This window comes from Diorhabda carinulata, chromosome 6, assembly GCF_026250575.1.
Source record: "Diorhabda carinulata isolate Delta chromosome 6, icDioCari1.1, whole genome shotgun sequence".
Taxonomy (NCBI): Eukaryota; Metazoa; Arthropoda; class Insecta; order Coleoptera; family Chrysomelidae; genus Diorhabda; species Diorhabda carinulata.
In genome coordinates this window covers 12,853,464-12,869,052 of record NC_079465.1, presented here as the reverse complement: position 1 = coordinate 12,869,052, position 15,589 = coordinate 12,853,464, and the positions used below count along the sequence as shown (strand labels likewise).

The 15,589-nt window shown below is 31.0% G+C and overlaps 1 protein-coding gene and 1 long non-coding RNA gene across 3 annotated transcripts; one reads left to right on the top strand and one right to left on the bottom strand.

Moving 5' to 3' along the window:
• Window positions 1–2,631: 2,631 nt before the first annotated feature.
• LOC130895865 (protein windbeutel) lies at window positions 2,632–5,101 on the bottom strand. The gene is made up of 2 exons (XM_057803441.1): window positions 4,382–5,101; window positions 2,632–4,161 (listed from the first exon to the last, which is right to left on the bottom strand). Exons 1-2 carry the CDS (start codon window positions 4,931–4,933, stop codon window positions 3,958–3,960), a joined length of 756 nt encoding a protein of 251 aa, XP_057659424.1. The 5' UTR covers window positions 4,934–5,101; the 3' UTR covers window positions 2,632–3,957.
• Window positions 5,102–8,853: 3,752 nt separating this feature from the next.
• LOC130895117 (uncharacterized) lies at window positions 8,854–13,248 on the top strand. Of its 2 annotated transcripts, XR_009059432.1 has the most exons (5): window positions 8,874–8,993; window positions 9,379–9,514; window positions 12,033–12,147; window positions 12,207–12,383; window positions 12,842–13,248. It is a non-coding gene; the product is annotated as an uncharacterized LOC130895117 (long non-coding RNA). The 2 variants fall into 2 exon arrangements; XR_009059433.1 differs by having other exon boundaries at window positions 8,854–8,993; window positions 9,379–12,147.
• The last annotated feature ends 2,341 nt before the right edge of the window (window positions 13,249–15,589 follow it).

Sequence of the window (15,589 nt, the reverse complement as noted above, 5' to 3'; positions counted from 1 at the left end):
TTTTATAATAGTTGCTAATCTGTTTCCCTTGTTGACATTATATATTAACAAAATTTGAAATATGTACATTAAACCTAATTTTTTACAGGTTTTTTTCAAAACTTTAATATCTCCACTTTTGGATTTTGAGGCTTACCATTGTACTGCTCTAGGTCTTTAATTATTTATTATTACTCATTAGTGTTTGATATTGAATTCTCTTGGATTCTGATGGATTTCTTCACCAAAAAAATTCCATTTACTTATTACAACGTTACGTATTCGTATTCGAATATAGGAATATATGTAATAGGAGTTTCTCCACTGTGACATCGTTTTTTTTATTGAGGAAATTTATTAATGATCAATTTTTTAGCAAAATATTCTATATTGCGTTGGTAAATAGTTTTTTCTACTGTACCGTAAGTATTGAGATTAAAATGCTATCTAGAAACTGAATAATCATTTCTTTATCTACACATTTTCTTTTCGTAACTCAAATCTTAACATAGAAAACACATTTCTGAACTTTTAATCTAACTAGAATACACTAACGTTCATTTTCATTGAGGGCAACAAACGTGTCTTATAAAAGACATTAAAATAGTTCTTAGTTAAACAATGCCTCCAAGAAAAACTAATCGAGGAACTTTTACAGGGGATGTAATGAAGGGAGTGGTACAGGCGGTAGTGAATGGTCGCAGTGAAAGATCCGTGGCAAAAGAATTTTTGAAGTATTGAGTCTTCAAACTTTAGCGAGGTAGGATGTAATTAATATTTTCATGTAAAAATTGTTATAACAGGACGTCTTTTTTATTACAAACAAAGTATTTGATTAAATGTTCTCGAATGTTTTATAGTTTGTCTCTTACTGAGTGTCGAAAACTAAGATACGATAAATAAATTGAAAATTCCAGCGTCTTGTGAGGTGAATCAGACTGCGGGCAAAGAATGGATAATATTTCATTAAGATCTGTAATTTGGCACGAGTTCCATCCTTGAATCAATACAATGTCAATAATTTTTTTGATAATTTACATAAAGTAATAAGTCGGCAGGAAAAATTTGCCGATGGAACACGAATATACAATTTGGAAGAGACTGCGACAGTGACGGTTCAGAAATCAGCAAAAGTTTTGACACTAAAAGGAACAAAACAAAGTAGTAAGGTCACCAGTGGTAAAAAAAGGTGTTGGTACCAAATAAGTGCTTCAAGGAATTATCTACCGCCTGCTATAAAGTTACTAGCAATTATACATCTGTTAATTGCTAGCAACTCTATCTGAAAAATGATTAATGATGTAACTGTTACCCGGGATTGTTTGGATATAAACCTCTCTAAAAAGTACGTTCAGAGTCTCTCAGATAGACAAGCAGCCTTGAGGGCGCTGAAAGTTATTGAGTGCACGTCCAAACTAGGTGGGAGTGTGAACAAGCTCTAAAATCCCTAGCTAACAAAACAAAGTAGCACTAAAGTGGTTACCAGGCCATCTTGGTATACCAGGCAATGTCTAACTGGAGAAACACTCCAGGCTTAAGATAATCTAAAAGATTCATAACCATATTAGATAAGAAGTTTGAACAACTATTCGTGATGATCAGAAACGACACCAAACTGGTGGTCGATCTTCTGACAGGTCACTGTTTCGTCAAACATAACCTTAAGACGATAGACATGTCAGAAGACAGCTGCAAATTCTGCGAGCAAGCTATGCTAACAGCAGAGCATCTACTCTGAGAATGTCCGCTTATTTCGCTAAAAGGCTTGTACCTTGAAGAAGTAGTACTAATACCTTGGGAAGTGGGACACAAAAACCGCCTCCTTTTTTTTTAAGTGTGTTTTAACGTAGATATGTTCATCCTGTTATTTATATGACATCCAAGATATTGATAGAGTATTACTATAACCGTTAAAGTGTGGAGGAACAAAGAAACAGACAATACCTGTATTAGGACTACAATACTGATTTTTAGTTAATTATTCCCCTGTACCCACTGTAGTGGGTATAGGGTACAGTGATTCCATATTATAGATATATTATAGAATAGAGTTTTTTTTATTCTGAAAATTGTTTTTCAATAGATTTCATATATTAAGTTATAAAATGTAAGTTCAGTAGCACAATTTTGCATAAATAAAGTTTTTATGTCTTGAATTTTAGTTAGAATATGCCCCACTGTAAATATTAAAAAAAATCGGTTTTGTCTCTCAAAATTCCAAGGCACTAAGACTGGTCAGAGGACCAGTGCAATATGAATTGTGTACAAATTCAACAGCCAGTTAAATGGTAATAGAAATACAATGTTACCTCATCAATACTGTTTATATTATCAACAAACAATTATTGTACTCCAATTTATCTAAAAAATTGTAGTTTGATTGCAAAATGCAATTTCAATAATTATATTTGCTGATAACAGTTCTAATCAAGTTCCAATTTTTCTTATAAAAAATAACGTCAATAACGAATAGAAAGATAACTGGTGACATAGTAAAAGTGTAAAAGTAAAGGGCTACAATAGACAATTTTGATTCATAATGAATACAATATATATGTAAACTTTTTAGTGATTGAAGTAGCATCATAATCAATGTTTCAGTTCAGTTCTATATGCTCAATTATTCGTTGATAATGTACTAAACAAAAAAAATTTCTAAAACTCTCTTTATATTACTTCTCCAATGGTTTTTTTATTTCATAAATTGATGTATTAAAATTTTACGCTGAACTTATATGAACAAATAATTAGTTGAATGAAAAACTCAAAACATTATAATCAAGAAACTATTTACTATTTAAACATGTTCACAGCCCCGAATCCCATAAATCCCGAGAACCATATGTGGGTATTAAATGATACGCAGTACGTCCGACTACATGGACTTTTTTTGAGTCTTTTTTTGATGTCAAAGTATGGTCAACATCCATTTACATGCTTATGATTTTGTTCCTCTTTTAGTTTTTTCCAATTTTGATTTTTTGTTCAATTTTAAAAGGCTATAAATTAGATATTGTACAATTTGATACACAGACAACTTATTTTTGATGGAGTGGATTTGACGATAAGAGTTTTTTCACCACAGACTCTCATCCAATCCTTTTGATATGTCGAAAGGTTGTGAGCCACGTCATTTTATGAATGTTACTAAGTCATTTTTTCACTCTACAGTTAACTATATCCTATTGCATTCCTCTTCTGTTTTCTTACAGCTATAACTTGTTATTCCCTTCAAAGAGATAAAATTGACAAGTTTGATGCAGGTGTGATAGTTGTGGATTATGTTTATACATGCAATATTCAATAGGGATCCAATTAGATCAATCACTGTACTCGCCCAAAGTATTGTCCATCACCATATTAGAAAACCAGGTAATTATGAACCATATATGGGCTATAAGACATAGACTGTCTAACTCAACTATCACATCTTCTTACCAGCAATTCAAGGGCTTTAGATTTTAAATGAGAAATGTACTAATGTGTATCGAGAAGTACTATCAGGATTCAGGACTGGGAACATGTCGATTTGTTGTAATATTTCAATTTTTTTAGTATAAATATTTGATTAAGGTTTTAATGCATGCTGTTTACACATATGCCAACAAAGTTCAACTATATTTTGGAACTATTACATAAACTTTATAGTCGTCCATATTTCTCAACCAAAACTAGTGAATTCTTGTTGTTTTCAAACAACTAAATTCAGATTGTTAGACAACTAGTTTCATCTCAAAAAATTATTGTTAAACTGAACATCAAAATATTCACAAACACCAAGAATGAGGATGTTTTGGTACACAATTCGAAAATTCAAAACTGTAATGGAAAACTTGGGTCAAAAGTTATGAAGGTGTTTTGAAAATTCACTCACTTCAATTACATTTCTCTTATTTACTTCTTATGTAATAAAGAGAATAATTGAAGAAAAACATACATAACAGGCAAAGACAACAAGTAAATCAACAACCACTTAAATCAAAGTTCAACTTTCTTCGTTTCAAGATTGAATGATTTTAGAACATTTAGACGATTGAAAAGTTCTCTTTTCTTCTTTTCAGCCACTTTTCCTTCTGATAATATTTTCTCCAGCCTCTTTTTTTCTTGGCCTGTGAAAGAATTTCCTACCTCGATCACTTTATTCATGAATTTAATATAGATATTAGCAGCTTCTTGTTCTTTCTAAAAGAAAAATTAAAAAAGCCAATAATTAATTGGTAAACTAACAAAAAGTCATGAAATAATATCAATTTTAAAAAACAAGTTGACCTCCACTATATGACTTGTTCATTGTTCTCAAAATATACTAATTTTATAATTATAATTTTATATTTCAGGAAAAAAATTATATTATTTATATATATATATTATTTTGGATTTAAAAAAATATTTATGATTTTACCTCTGTTTGTAGTTTACTGGCTGCTGATTCAGCTTCCTCAAGTACCGCTTTTTTGTTATTACTATTTCCAAACTTGAAAGCCAATTTATCAAACTCTTCCAAACAGCCTGGTAATCCAAGATAAATGTTACTATGATCTCTAATAAAAGTTTTCAAATTTTCGTTATTCCAAGGAATATTTTTTTCGAATGCAAATGGTTCATCTTCGCCATTAACAAAAAGTCTTAAAGTTGGTAAATCATCCTTGGAGTTAATACCAAACCTTTTTGAAAATTCTTCATTTTCTTTTTCGCCATAATCTTTGATTGAAACTTCAGCTAGTATAAAATTTTTATTGTCTACAACTTCCGTAGCCAATGCATTAAAGACTTCATGTTTATCCCCATAGGGATATGCCACGTCAAATTTTACTAAAACAGCTTCAAACCTAGGAATTATTTTATCAAAATTGTATTCATCAAGATTCAGACAACCTTTACAAGCAACAGCAGATATAATACTGTAACTGATTGTCACTGAAAATATGTAAACACAGATGTAAAAGTTATTCATAATTACTTTTCAGGATAAGTTTGACTAATTTTAAAATACGACTTCAATATAACTTTTATCACGAATGAAAATCACAGTAATTACCGGTACCGCTTCAATTTTGTTATTGGTAAACTAAAAACAAATAAACGTCATTTAATCACGTCTCGTACATGGCTCGCTGTCATTGGTCAAAAATCTAGTGGTTAAGCATAGCCGTGTGAATGAATATTAACTTGGGTTTATATAAATGTAGTTATATTATTTATATATATAATTTATATATATATATATATATATATATATATATATATATATATATATATATAAATATATATATATATATATAAATAATTCTTACGAAAAACAATTTTTAAAAAACGATTTTTTAATTTTTCGAATGAATTACATTTCAAAAAGATGAATTAAAATCAATTAATTGGATGAATGAATTAACAAAAATTCATTGAAAGATATTTAAAACAATTCCTATTTATATTAAAATAAATGCTGACAAATCTTTTGAGTTTAAATTTTTCAAATAGTCCGGATTTTTCAAGATGTAACTGCAGATAATTTTTTCATTCGTATATAAATAATTTCTTTAATTGTTTATTTTTTTCTTAAGCTAATATTTATTGTTTTTGAAATCAAATTCGTATTTTCATTAGCGTATTATGTGATGACTTAACTAATGTGATTATGTATGTGCACCTTCTTTCTCAGTCTTACAAGTGAGATCTAACTGTGTTTTCACTAGCAATCTTGAAAGTGAAAATGAGGACATCACGTTGTCAGAACTTGTCATCAAAATAAGCAAGTAAGTATACAATACTAAATTATTGATGTAAATAATCTTATAAATAATATTGTTATGTCATTTCTTTCGCTGCGAGTAACAAACGGTTGGATCATTAATAATAATGGGGAATTTTTTGTGGTTATTGAGAATATTAACTCACATTACTCTTTCCTTTTATTCACTGAGCTGTGACGTCATTATCTGAGTATAAGATACTTACATAACAGAGTGTCTCAATTCAATTGAATGTAAATGGAAAGCTCTAATAATTATAAAAAAACCACTGGTTGACTCACCAAAAGTAAATCATCACTTCCACCAATTATACACTACGACTACTGAATAATATTTGCAAAATATTGATAATTGGTGGTAATCAACGCCACTGGTTACACTGCACACCATCTAAGGACTATGCCATCTTAACCACAACGCTTGCGATCTGGACCATACTACTATTGTTTTAGAATAAAAATCTGGAACGTTAAGATGATTGCAAGATCTTCCGCCATACTCAGCCCAAAGATGCAACAGCGCGTAGAATATAAATTCGTCGACAATTATATCAGAACAGAGATTCTGAAGTGAAAACCTCTCCATCCATTTCAATTTGCATACCAAAAAGTCAAACCTACAGAGCCTGCTTTGGTACAATTGACAAGTGGAATTCAGAGCTCTCTGACGAACAACAAAAAGGTAGTATGTGCCTTCTTAGACATAGAAGGCGCCTTTGACAATACTGCGCACGATGCTGTCAAAAGAGCATTAGATGTGAGAGGAGTAGATAGGACAACCTCCAGATGGATGGCACAACTACTAACTACTATAACTTTTAGTTATTTTAGATAATTTAAAAATTTCATTGAAATCAAAAGGACAAAAAAATTGAAATTTTAAGAAGTGATAATGGTGGTGAATACTGTGGACATAATTTTGAAAACTTCTTGAAACAAACAGGTATTTTGCATCAGAAATCAAACCCACATACGCCAGTGCAGAACGGTTCAGCTCAACGCCTAAACTGAACGATTGTTGAACGAGCTCGCTGTATGTTGTGCGATACCCAATTAAAAGGTTCTGGGCAGAAGCAGTAAATACTGCAGTTTAGTTCACAAAAAGTCTCAAAACCTAAAAGATTGGATGATTTTGTGACTTACATGTGTATAGAAAATGATTTTCAAGAAGACCCTCTCACAGTTGAAGAAGCTTTGTCCAGACCAGATGCAGAAATGTGGAAGAAAGCAATGTCAGATGAACTGGACAGTTTTGAAGCAAATGATACTTGGGAAGTAGCCGAGTGGCCAGCAAGTGCTTGAATTGTGAAATGTAAGTGGGTGTTTAAAAAGAAAGTCAATTGTGAAGGCGTAGTGAGGTATAGAGCCAGATTAGTAGCTAAAGGTTTTTCTCAAAAAAATCATGTAGATTATGAGGAAAGTTTTGCTCCTGTTGTGCTGCATTCTAGCCTAAGATTACTTTTTTCATTATCAGTGAAGCTTGGGTTAAGTATTGATCATCTTGATGTGCATACAGCGTTCCTTAACGGTTTCCTGAAAGAAAATGTTTATATGCAAATGCCTGAAGGGCTTGTTTGTTCGGAGAATGATAAATGCTTGAAACTAAAAAAGGCAATATATGGGCTAAAACAGTCATCTAAGGCTTGGAATGATCGTGTGAATGATGTTTTAATTGAATTAAATTATGAAAAATCAAAAATTGAACCTCGTATTCACATAAAAAGGGAAAATAATTTAATCACAATAATTGCGCTGTATGTAGACGATTTTTTTTATTTTCTCTAACAACGAAATAGAAGCAAATAATTTAAAAATTGAGTTAAGTTCCAAATTTAAAATTAAAGATTTGAGTAAAATCGGAGAATGTTTGGGCATGCAAATTAATTTTGATGAAAAAAAGGGTGTAATCATCTTAAGTCAAAGAGTTTATATTAATCATTTATTAAAGAAATTAAATATGCTTGATGCCAAAACAGTCACGACTCCAATGGAGGCCAAATTAAATCTAAATTTGGACGAAAGCTGTTCGGATGAGGAGAAAGCTAAGTAACCTTATCAGAAATTAATTGGTAGTCTAATGTATTTATCTGTTTTGACAAGGCCAGATTTTTTTTTTCTGTGAGTTTTCTGAGCCAATTTAATAATTCATACAATGAATGTCACTGGAAATGTGCAAAGCACATTCTTAGGTACTTAAAAGGTACTATTAACTATTCATTGAGATATTCTAAAGATGACTCAGAACTACAAGGTTTTGTGGACGCTGATTGGGCTAGTAATGCTGTTGACCGTAAGTCCTATACAGGATATGCTTTCAAACTTTATCGTTCTGTGATTTCCTGGTTGAGCTCAAAGCAAAAGACAGTTGCGCTGTCGAGTACTGAGGCTTAATATATGTCAATCTCTGAGGCAACTAAGGAAGCTATATATTTAAAGGGATTATTGGAAGAATTGACAGGGAGTGTACCTTGTGTAACTGTATTTAATGATAACCAAAGCGCAATAAATTTGACAAGCAATCCCATGTATCATAAAAGAACAAGGCATATAGATGTGCGCCATCATTTTGTAAGAGAAACAATATTAAATAAGGTTATACAGATGAAGTATTTATCCACTGATGTTATGCAAGCAGTTGTTGTAACAAAGAGTCTACTTTCTGAAAAGCAATTCAGGCTGATAAAATTACTTGGTTTAATAGATACTTGAATTTTGTTGATAAGTAGGGTGTTAGTATATGTTTATGTTTGGATATCAAACAAAATGTTGGTATTAATCAATAATGTTTTTATTTTATTAGTTGGCATTACTGTTAAAAATATTGTGAAGTAATTCATGCTATGTTAATAAAAAGTCATGCCAGTCTTTTGCTGATTAATTGAAAGGAAACCACGTCGCGTTTTATTCCACTAAAATATTAAATTATTTTATCCACAACTATTAATTAATATATCTGTTAAATATGCGATTATTATCAAGTAATGCCGTGCATTACCATATAGAATTGAGTAATAATGACAGTTCGATAAAAATATTACTCAATCGTTGCGTCAAATTTGACAATTTGTAAATTTACTTGTCATTGTATTTGTAGTATACTGTCAGTCGGTTTGTGAGTTATTTGGTGTGAACATTCTTATCTCTGGTATCATTAGAGAAATGTCTAATAGTGAATCAGATTTAGAAGATATGTCTTATACACCGCCAGACATTTTAAAATTAGCGGCTAGCGCTACAGAAAATCTCCTACCTAACAAGTCAAAAGGTAAGTATGATACGGTGTACAAAAGTTTTATGGATTGGCAACTGACACAAAAAACATCATCTTTTTCTGAAAATGTTATCCTAGTGTATTTTGTTAAACTTGCAAAAAAATACAAGTTATCATCATTGTGGGCATATTATTCTATGCTGAAAAGTACATTGAATATTTACCATAGTATCCACCTAGAGACTTACATGAAGTTACAGGCATTTTTAAAATGTCAGTCCGAGGGCCATCAACTGAAAAAATCTAAAACTTTTACGCCCGAAGAAGTCAGTAAATTTATTAAAGAAGCGCCAGATCATACCTATCTAATGACAAAGGTATTCTTACAATAACGTAATTTTCAGCTTAAAACTTACAAATTTAATCAAATTATTTTTAGGTAACCTTAATTATGGGGCTAATGGGAGCGTGCCGATCTAATGAATATATTCTATGAAAACTGAAGATATAGAAGATTACAATCGAGCTCTTACCTTTCACAAAAACAAAGATTCCTAGATCATTTACTGTATCAGGTGAATTTTACGATATTTGCAAAAAGTATATAAATCTTCGCTCATCTCAAGCTAAATGCCCATTATTATTTTTAAATTATCAAAATGACAAATGTACTATTCAAAGAGTAGGCATTAACAAATTATCTTCTATAGGAAAGCACATTGCTATGTTTTTAAAATTAAAAAATCCCGAATTATACACGGGACATTCGTTCCAAAGATCATCTGCAACCATTTGCGTTAGCACAGGAGGTGACATTACAGCAGTAAAGCAGTTAGGGGGATGGAAATCAACCACAGTTGCCGAAGGTTATATAGATGACAACATAACCAATAAAATAAAAAGAGGAAATCAGATTTCAAACAAAATTAACAAACATTATACTAGCCCTAATTACAATGAAAAACCTTGTACTAGCTCTAGTGCCAGTCCAAGTCCCATGATTTTCAATCAGACTCAGATGATTAACAAAGTTATCTCTGGCATGAATTTTAACAATTGTAATGTAACTATTAATAATTATTATGTAAGTAAATAAACATAAATTTCCTGTGAATTAATAACGTTACCATATCATAGCTTGGCATACCCTGTCAAGGATATGCAGACGACATAGTCATCTATGCAAAAGGATACTTAGAGAATATACTCTGTGCCATAGTTCAAAGAGGACTCAAATATACAAAAAGGTGGTATCGATCGGTAGTGCTAAATGTCAATCCGAACAAGACCTAGCTAATTTCCTTCACTAGAAAGAAAAAACTCAACCTCAAGCCCATCAAGCTAGACGGGCAAGTATTCAAGTGGAAAATAGAGAGAAATATCTGGGACTCACACTTTTTGAAAGGAGTGGGATTAATTGATCAGACTAGGTCCTGCAGAACCGCAGCAAGGAAGGGAGACACAATAGATCCTTTGGGTCGCAGTGTATACGAGACCTCAAATTCATACCCTACATACATAGGTATGTGAGGCAATGGTAGATTTTGCATAAAATCAAATGTTAAAGCTACTACATCATCTTATTCCTTACAAAGATCTTAATTGATGAAATTTTGTTGTAAAACTTCTTGTCACGTTTTTTATGGATTAATAACTAAGCTTCTACCGAACCTGTTGCATTTTTTTTTAAATTTTTGTTGATAGTTCTTCGCAAGTTAGCAAGTTATACGCGTGTCGACCAAATCTGAGGGAAAAGTTTTCATTAAAGTATTGTAAGTCAAATTTGTACTTTACACCGAGATCTGGATATTTTTCGTTAAACATTGAATGAATTTTTTTAACATCCAATCATGCATCAAGATATTCAATATTTTTTCTTGTATAATGTGCCTTTTTCCTAGGAGAGCAGAGGATGTATATTTTTTGGTATATTTCAGGAGGCACTGTATTAGATAGACAGATGCTCTCTTGCAAACTTTAACTTTATCAGTTTGTTTTAAAACATAGAATTGAAAAGCATTTTGCCTCTGTGTACCATTTTCTTTTCGAGGACGCCTCTGTTTTATTTCTAACTTATCAATAAGTGTTTGAAGAAATGTATCCTGTTCATTCTTTGTTAAAAAAAGTTTATTTTTGAAATGTAAAAGACCATATCTTCTTGGTCCAAATTCACATTCTTACATCTGCAATAAATAAGAGATATATTAGGTTTATATAGGCCTCAATAAAGAAAAACTTAAATTGAATAAGTTATGGTAAAGTAAAGTTCATGGTAAACTTGCCTACAATTTTCACCTGTAAATCTCGGAGCTATATGTTATCCTCGATAATTAGTATATGTCTGTCCTTTAACTTTATAATTTATTATAACATTCCTTTATACTTTGCAGTTTCATTTAAATACATTTAATCTAAAATTACTTTTCGCACAAAATAACTTAGTAAAAGACGTATATGACATTAATGGCGATGGTTTACGAAAAATTGTTGAACCAATCAAAACAAAGCAACTTTAAAAACGTCCAGCTGTCATAAACTCTGCTGCCATCTAGTGGTGCATCCAAAAACCTCTTATGTCACACTAATGTTTATGCAATGAATGTATTTCACGCGGTATTATTGAAAGAGGAAGGAATATATTGACTTACAGGGTTTTTATCCAGAATACGCATCTCTATTTAAGAAACTATTTCCAGTAAAAAAAGCATTTTAGAAAAAACAAGTGACTTAAGAGGTTTTTGAAATGACAGATTTAATTGTATTTAGAGAGCACTTATATTAGAAATGGTGGAGGTCTCCTATCGCGTGACTCAATTTACAATTTTTTGAACACATATTTTCTACAAGCTATCTTCTTCTATCAATAGAAACCAAACAACAAAATAAGATTCATTTTCACACGACCAAATACAAAATATACGTAATAGCTTTTATAAATTGATAGTAGTGATCGTAAAAAGAGAATTTAACGCGAGCTTTAACTATTCATTTTATTTTACATCGGTAAGTACGAATATCATCAACTTGTAAGCTTTGTAGAATTTTCAAAATTGCATCAAACAAATGCCTGATTATACTTGTAACTATTTTCAGAAAATGGCTGGAAAACACTTCATTTCACGAACGTTTGATATGAATTTGATTGAGCAGTTTGAGATGGAAAAGAAGCAACGGAAGACCTTTTCAACCTCTTTCATTTGTTCAGGAGGTATTATACTGAAGTTAACGTCTATTTACGGACATTTTTATTTACTTTATATATTTCAGAGAGTGGCAACTGCGCTGAAAATATCTGTAAAAATGGTATGTTCTGTTAAGAAAGGAAGGTAAAAATTCCAACTTTCCCAACAACACTCAGTCGGAGACCTCAATTAAAACTAAAAACAGAGGATGTACCCGAGGGAACCAAAATGGCGGTACGGAATACCTTATAAAACTTACAAAGTAAGTAAATAAACATGTGAAACAATAATACAATACTGTCCTATGTCCTTAACCTTTAAATTAAAATTAATTTTCACCTGTTCCTTATCGTATGATACCTGAAATTCTAAGAAAACTGGTAATTTAATGTAAGGTTGATTATAGAGGTTCTGAGTCTTGTCATTTGATGGTTTTGCTTTCATGGAGAATAATTTATGTCTACACTGATAAAAATTAGTAATAAAGTTACTTCAGCCAGTTATGCATTGAATACAGAATATATTTAGCTACACGAATTAGGTAGTTTTAAAGTTTTTATCTTTAGGGTCACATGTTACTGTCAAAACCATAAATGATGAATTGAGAAATAAGGAAATCATTTATTTTGGAGGTACCTCTTTATTGGTAATATTGAAACATTGAGAGCATGTTTTCTTCGAAAATATAGAGAAAATAATGATAGTGTATTTTCATTGTAGATGAAAGCGTACGTAAACCAGGAGGTAGAGACTTGTAGAAAATGCCAGTTTTATGTTTTCCTTTAAGTCATCGTCGTGAGATTAGCACGGTGAAATATTTACAAAATGGATTACAATACAGTTAACTCCTAATTAAAGAGGACCATTGTTAATAGTAATGGATAATGCGCTACTTGGTTAAAAGCCTTCAATGTTGAGTTTCATGAAAATCTTTCAAGACCACGAAGTATAGATATGTGTTACATAATATAGCATTAGATGGCTAGTGTATGGTCTCCTATATCAACTACATACACATGACCACTAGGTGGCAGCAGAACGTCAAGTAGAAACGTCAGTGGCACTTCTCCGCTTATCTTTGATCTTGTAAATGATATATGTTTCATTAACAAAATAGTATTTAAAAAGTCCTGACTATAATTTAACAAATTATAAAACATGTAACAATATGAGTCTGAACGTAATGTTAAACGAATGGTAGAGTGCGCCATTTTTCAAAAAGTACTCGTTTAAATTCTTACGCGGGAAGTCTTGTTGCTATTGACACCTTTCTGGAAAAAAATATTCCAAGAAACTAGATAGTTAAAATATTTTTAAAAAATACCAAAAAATAATTGAAAAATTATTATTAAACATGTTATTTATTAAAATAATATAAGATACAAACAAAACATGTTAAATATTCAAAAACCCAATTAAATATGTATATAGGTAAAAATGATAAATAATTTTTATTATTAATATAATTTAGAATTTTTACGAGATTTTTTGCATTCAATTTTTTTTTCTGTAGCTCTTTTATTGAAACATTTGACAAGGAAATGCCCTCACATCATTAAGAAATTATTAATGATCTTTTTCGTTTGCAAAATTTACTATATCAGGCTCTACTGTTTCGTCGATAGTTTCTATCTCAACAGAATTAAAGCTACAGTCATCGATTATCGTATCGCCATTTATATCAGAGATAGTTGAGGCATCATTATTTGATAGCAAGCTACAATTGTTTTCATTGTCGTCATGAGTAACATATGATTTTGGCTCGGCTTTCTTCCGCAAATGAACTTTTTCATATTCTGCACATATACACTGCCATCTTTCAAAATCTGAATTAAAGTGTAATTCACAAATAAAACTGGTAGCTTTAAATTCTTGTCCCAGAACAGACTACGCAATTCAACGTCCTTGTATTGTATTTTTACACCAGATAAATAAAAATATATTTTTTTAATATTGAAAAACTACATAAATTTTAAAATTATTTGTTAATTGTTAATTACATAAATTTTGAATATTACTTTGAGGTTATACTCACTTTTGGTATATTCATTCTCACTTGTCTTTTGGCCACTCAGACAACCATGAACAGCACAACACCTTCCCATTGTCTTCTTAAAATTAATTTTAAATAAATAAATTAATATTTCATATGTAATTTAATCAATATTAACATTCGCGAGCTAGCGCATGTTTACATGTATAATAAAATAATAATAATAACAACGGTACGTCCTGAATACTTACACAGAAAGTGGCAGAAAAGAGAACTATGATATAGATTTATTTTTGTGTACATCAATACTATGAAAAACCCGATACCGTTCAGACTCCTTATATCTATATTTCGTGACCTGAACTATTACGAATTGCTAAAATGAACAGAAAAGAAAATGTATATGTCATTGATGAATTGTTCCGAAAACATGACCATGAAGTCTTAAGACTACCACTCTACCATTGCGAATCTAATATCATTGAACTTATTTGAACCCACTGGTTAGGTTTTGGATTTTGTGACTTATTCACCCAGTATATCGATATTTACATCAAAAGAGTTTTGCTAAATATGTTGATGTCAACCATCAACTTCTTTTTCAATTACCAATTTGTAAAAGGCCTACCTTTGGAATATTAGTCATATCGATTATGTCAACAAGTTGACAGAAATTTTGATTTGATTCATATGACGAATTAGTCGCGTAATGGAAGACCTCCACCAATTCTACTATAGCTAATTTAAAATATAGACAGAACGAATAATCGGTTATTGACAAAATCACTGCCAGTCATAACCATGAAACAAAATTAAATAATGTAAGAAATAATTGTTAAAAAATGTATTGAACATAGGAAAGGGCCTATTCCTTACCGTCCACTCTATAGTTTATTAGTTAAGAAATCAATATGCAATTTTACTCAGAAGTTTTTCCCGCTAAAATTGTTTTCGTTTGCTTTTAATATATCAACCCTAAAATACAATTCACAATAGAAAAAAAAAACAATAACTATATAAATTTTCCAGATATGATACTCATTGATACTAATGATAATAAAATTAAACCTAAATTATATAGAGAAGAAACATGGTTTGGACGAAACTTAAATTATAATTCACACCAGTCTACTCTAGCGTAAACAGCCCTCACTCCACTGCAACAACTTTTTGTCATTTTTCTAAGGCTTTCGATTGTGTAATCATAATATTTGAATTTACAAATTACTGTACTACGGTTTTAGGGAAACACCTCTCGCACGGTTTAAGTCATACCTTACCAAGAGAAGTCAGCTTGTAAAGGTTGATACAATGATGTCTTCTTGTAAACCAATAGAAAGTGAAGTGCTCCAACGCTCAGTACTAGGCCCTATTTTTTTTCTGTTCATAAACGACATCGCCTAGCTAGAAATCAGTGGTAAAATATGTCTATTTGCAGACGATACTAGTTTCTCTTGGAGCAACTTGTTGTGGAC

What these genes read in the sequence shown, in the direction of transcription:
- LOC130895865 (XM_057803441.1), bottom strand. Translation starts at nt 4,933, where the DNA reads ATGAATAACTTTTACATCTGTGTTTACATATTTTCAGTGACAATCAGT. An exon ending in CCAGTAAACTACAAACAGAG is followed by an intron (nt 4,162 to 4,381) that starts GTAAAATCATAA and finishes TTTTTCTTTTAG; the next exon opens with AAAGAACAAGAAGCTGCTAA.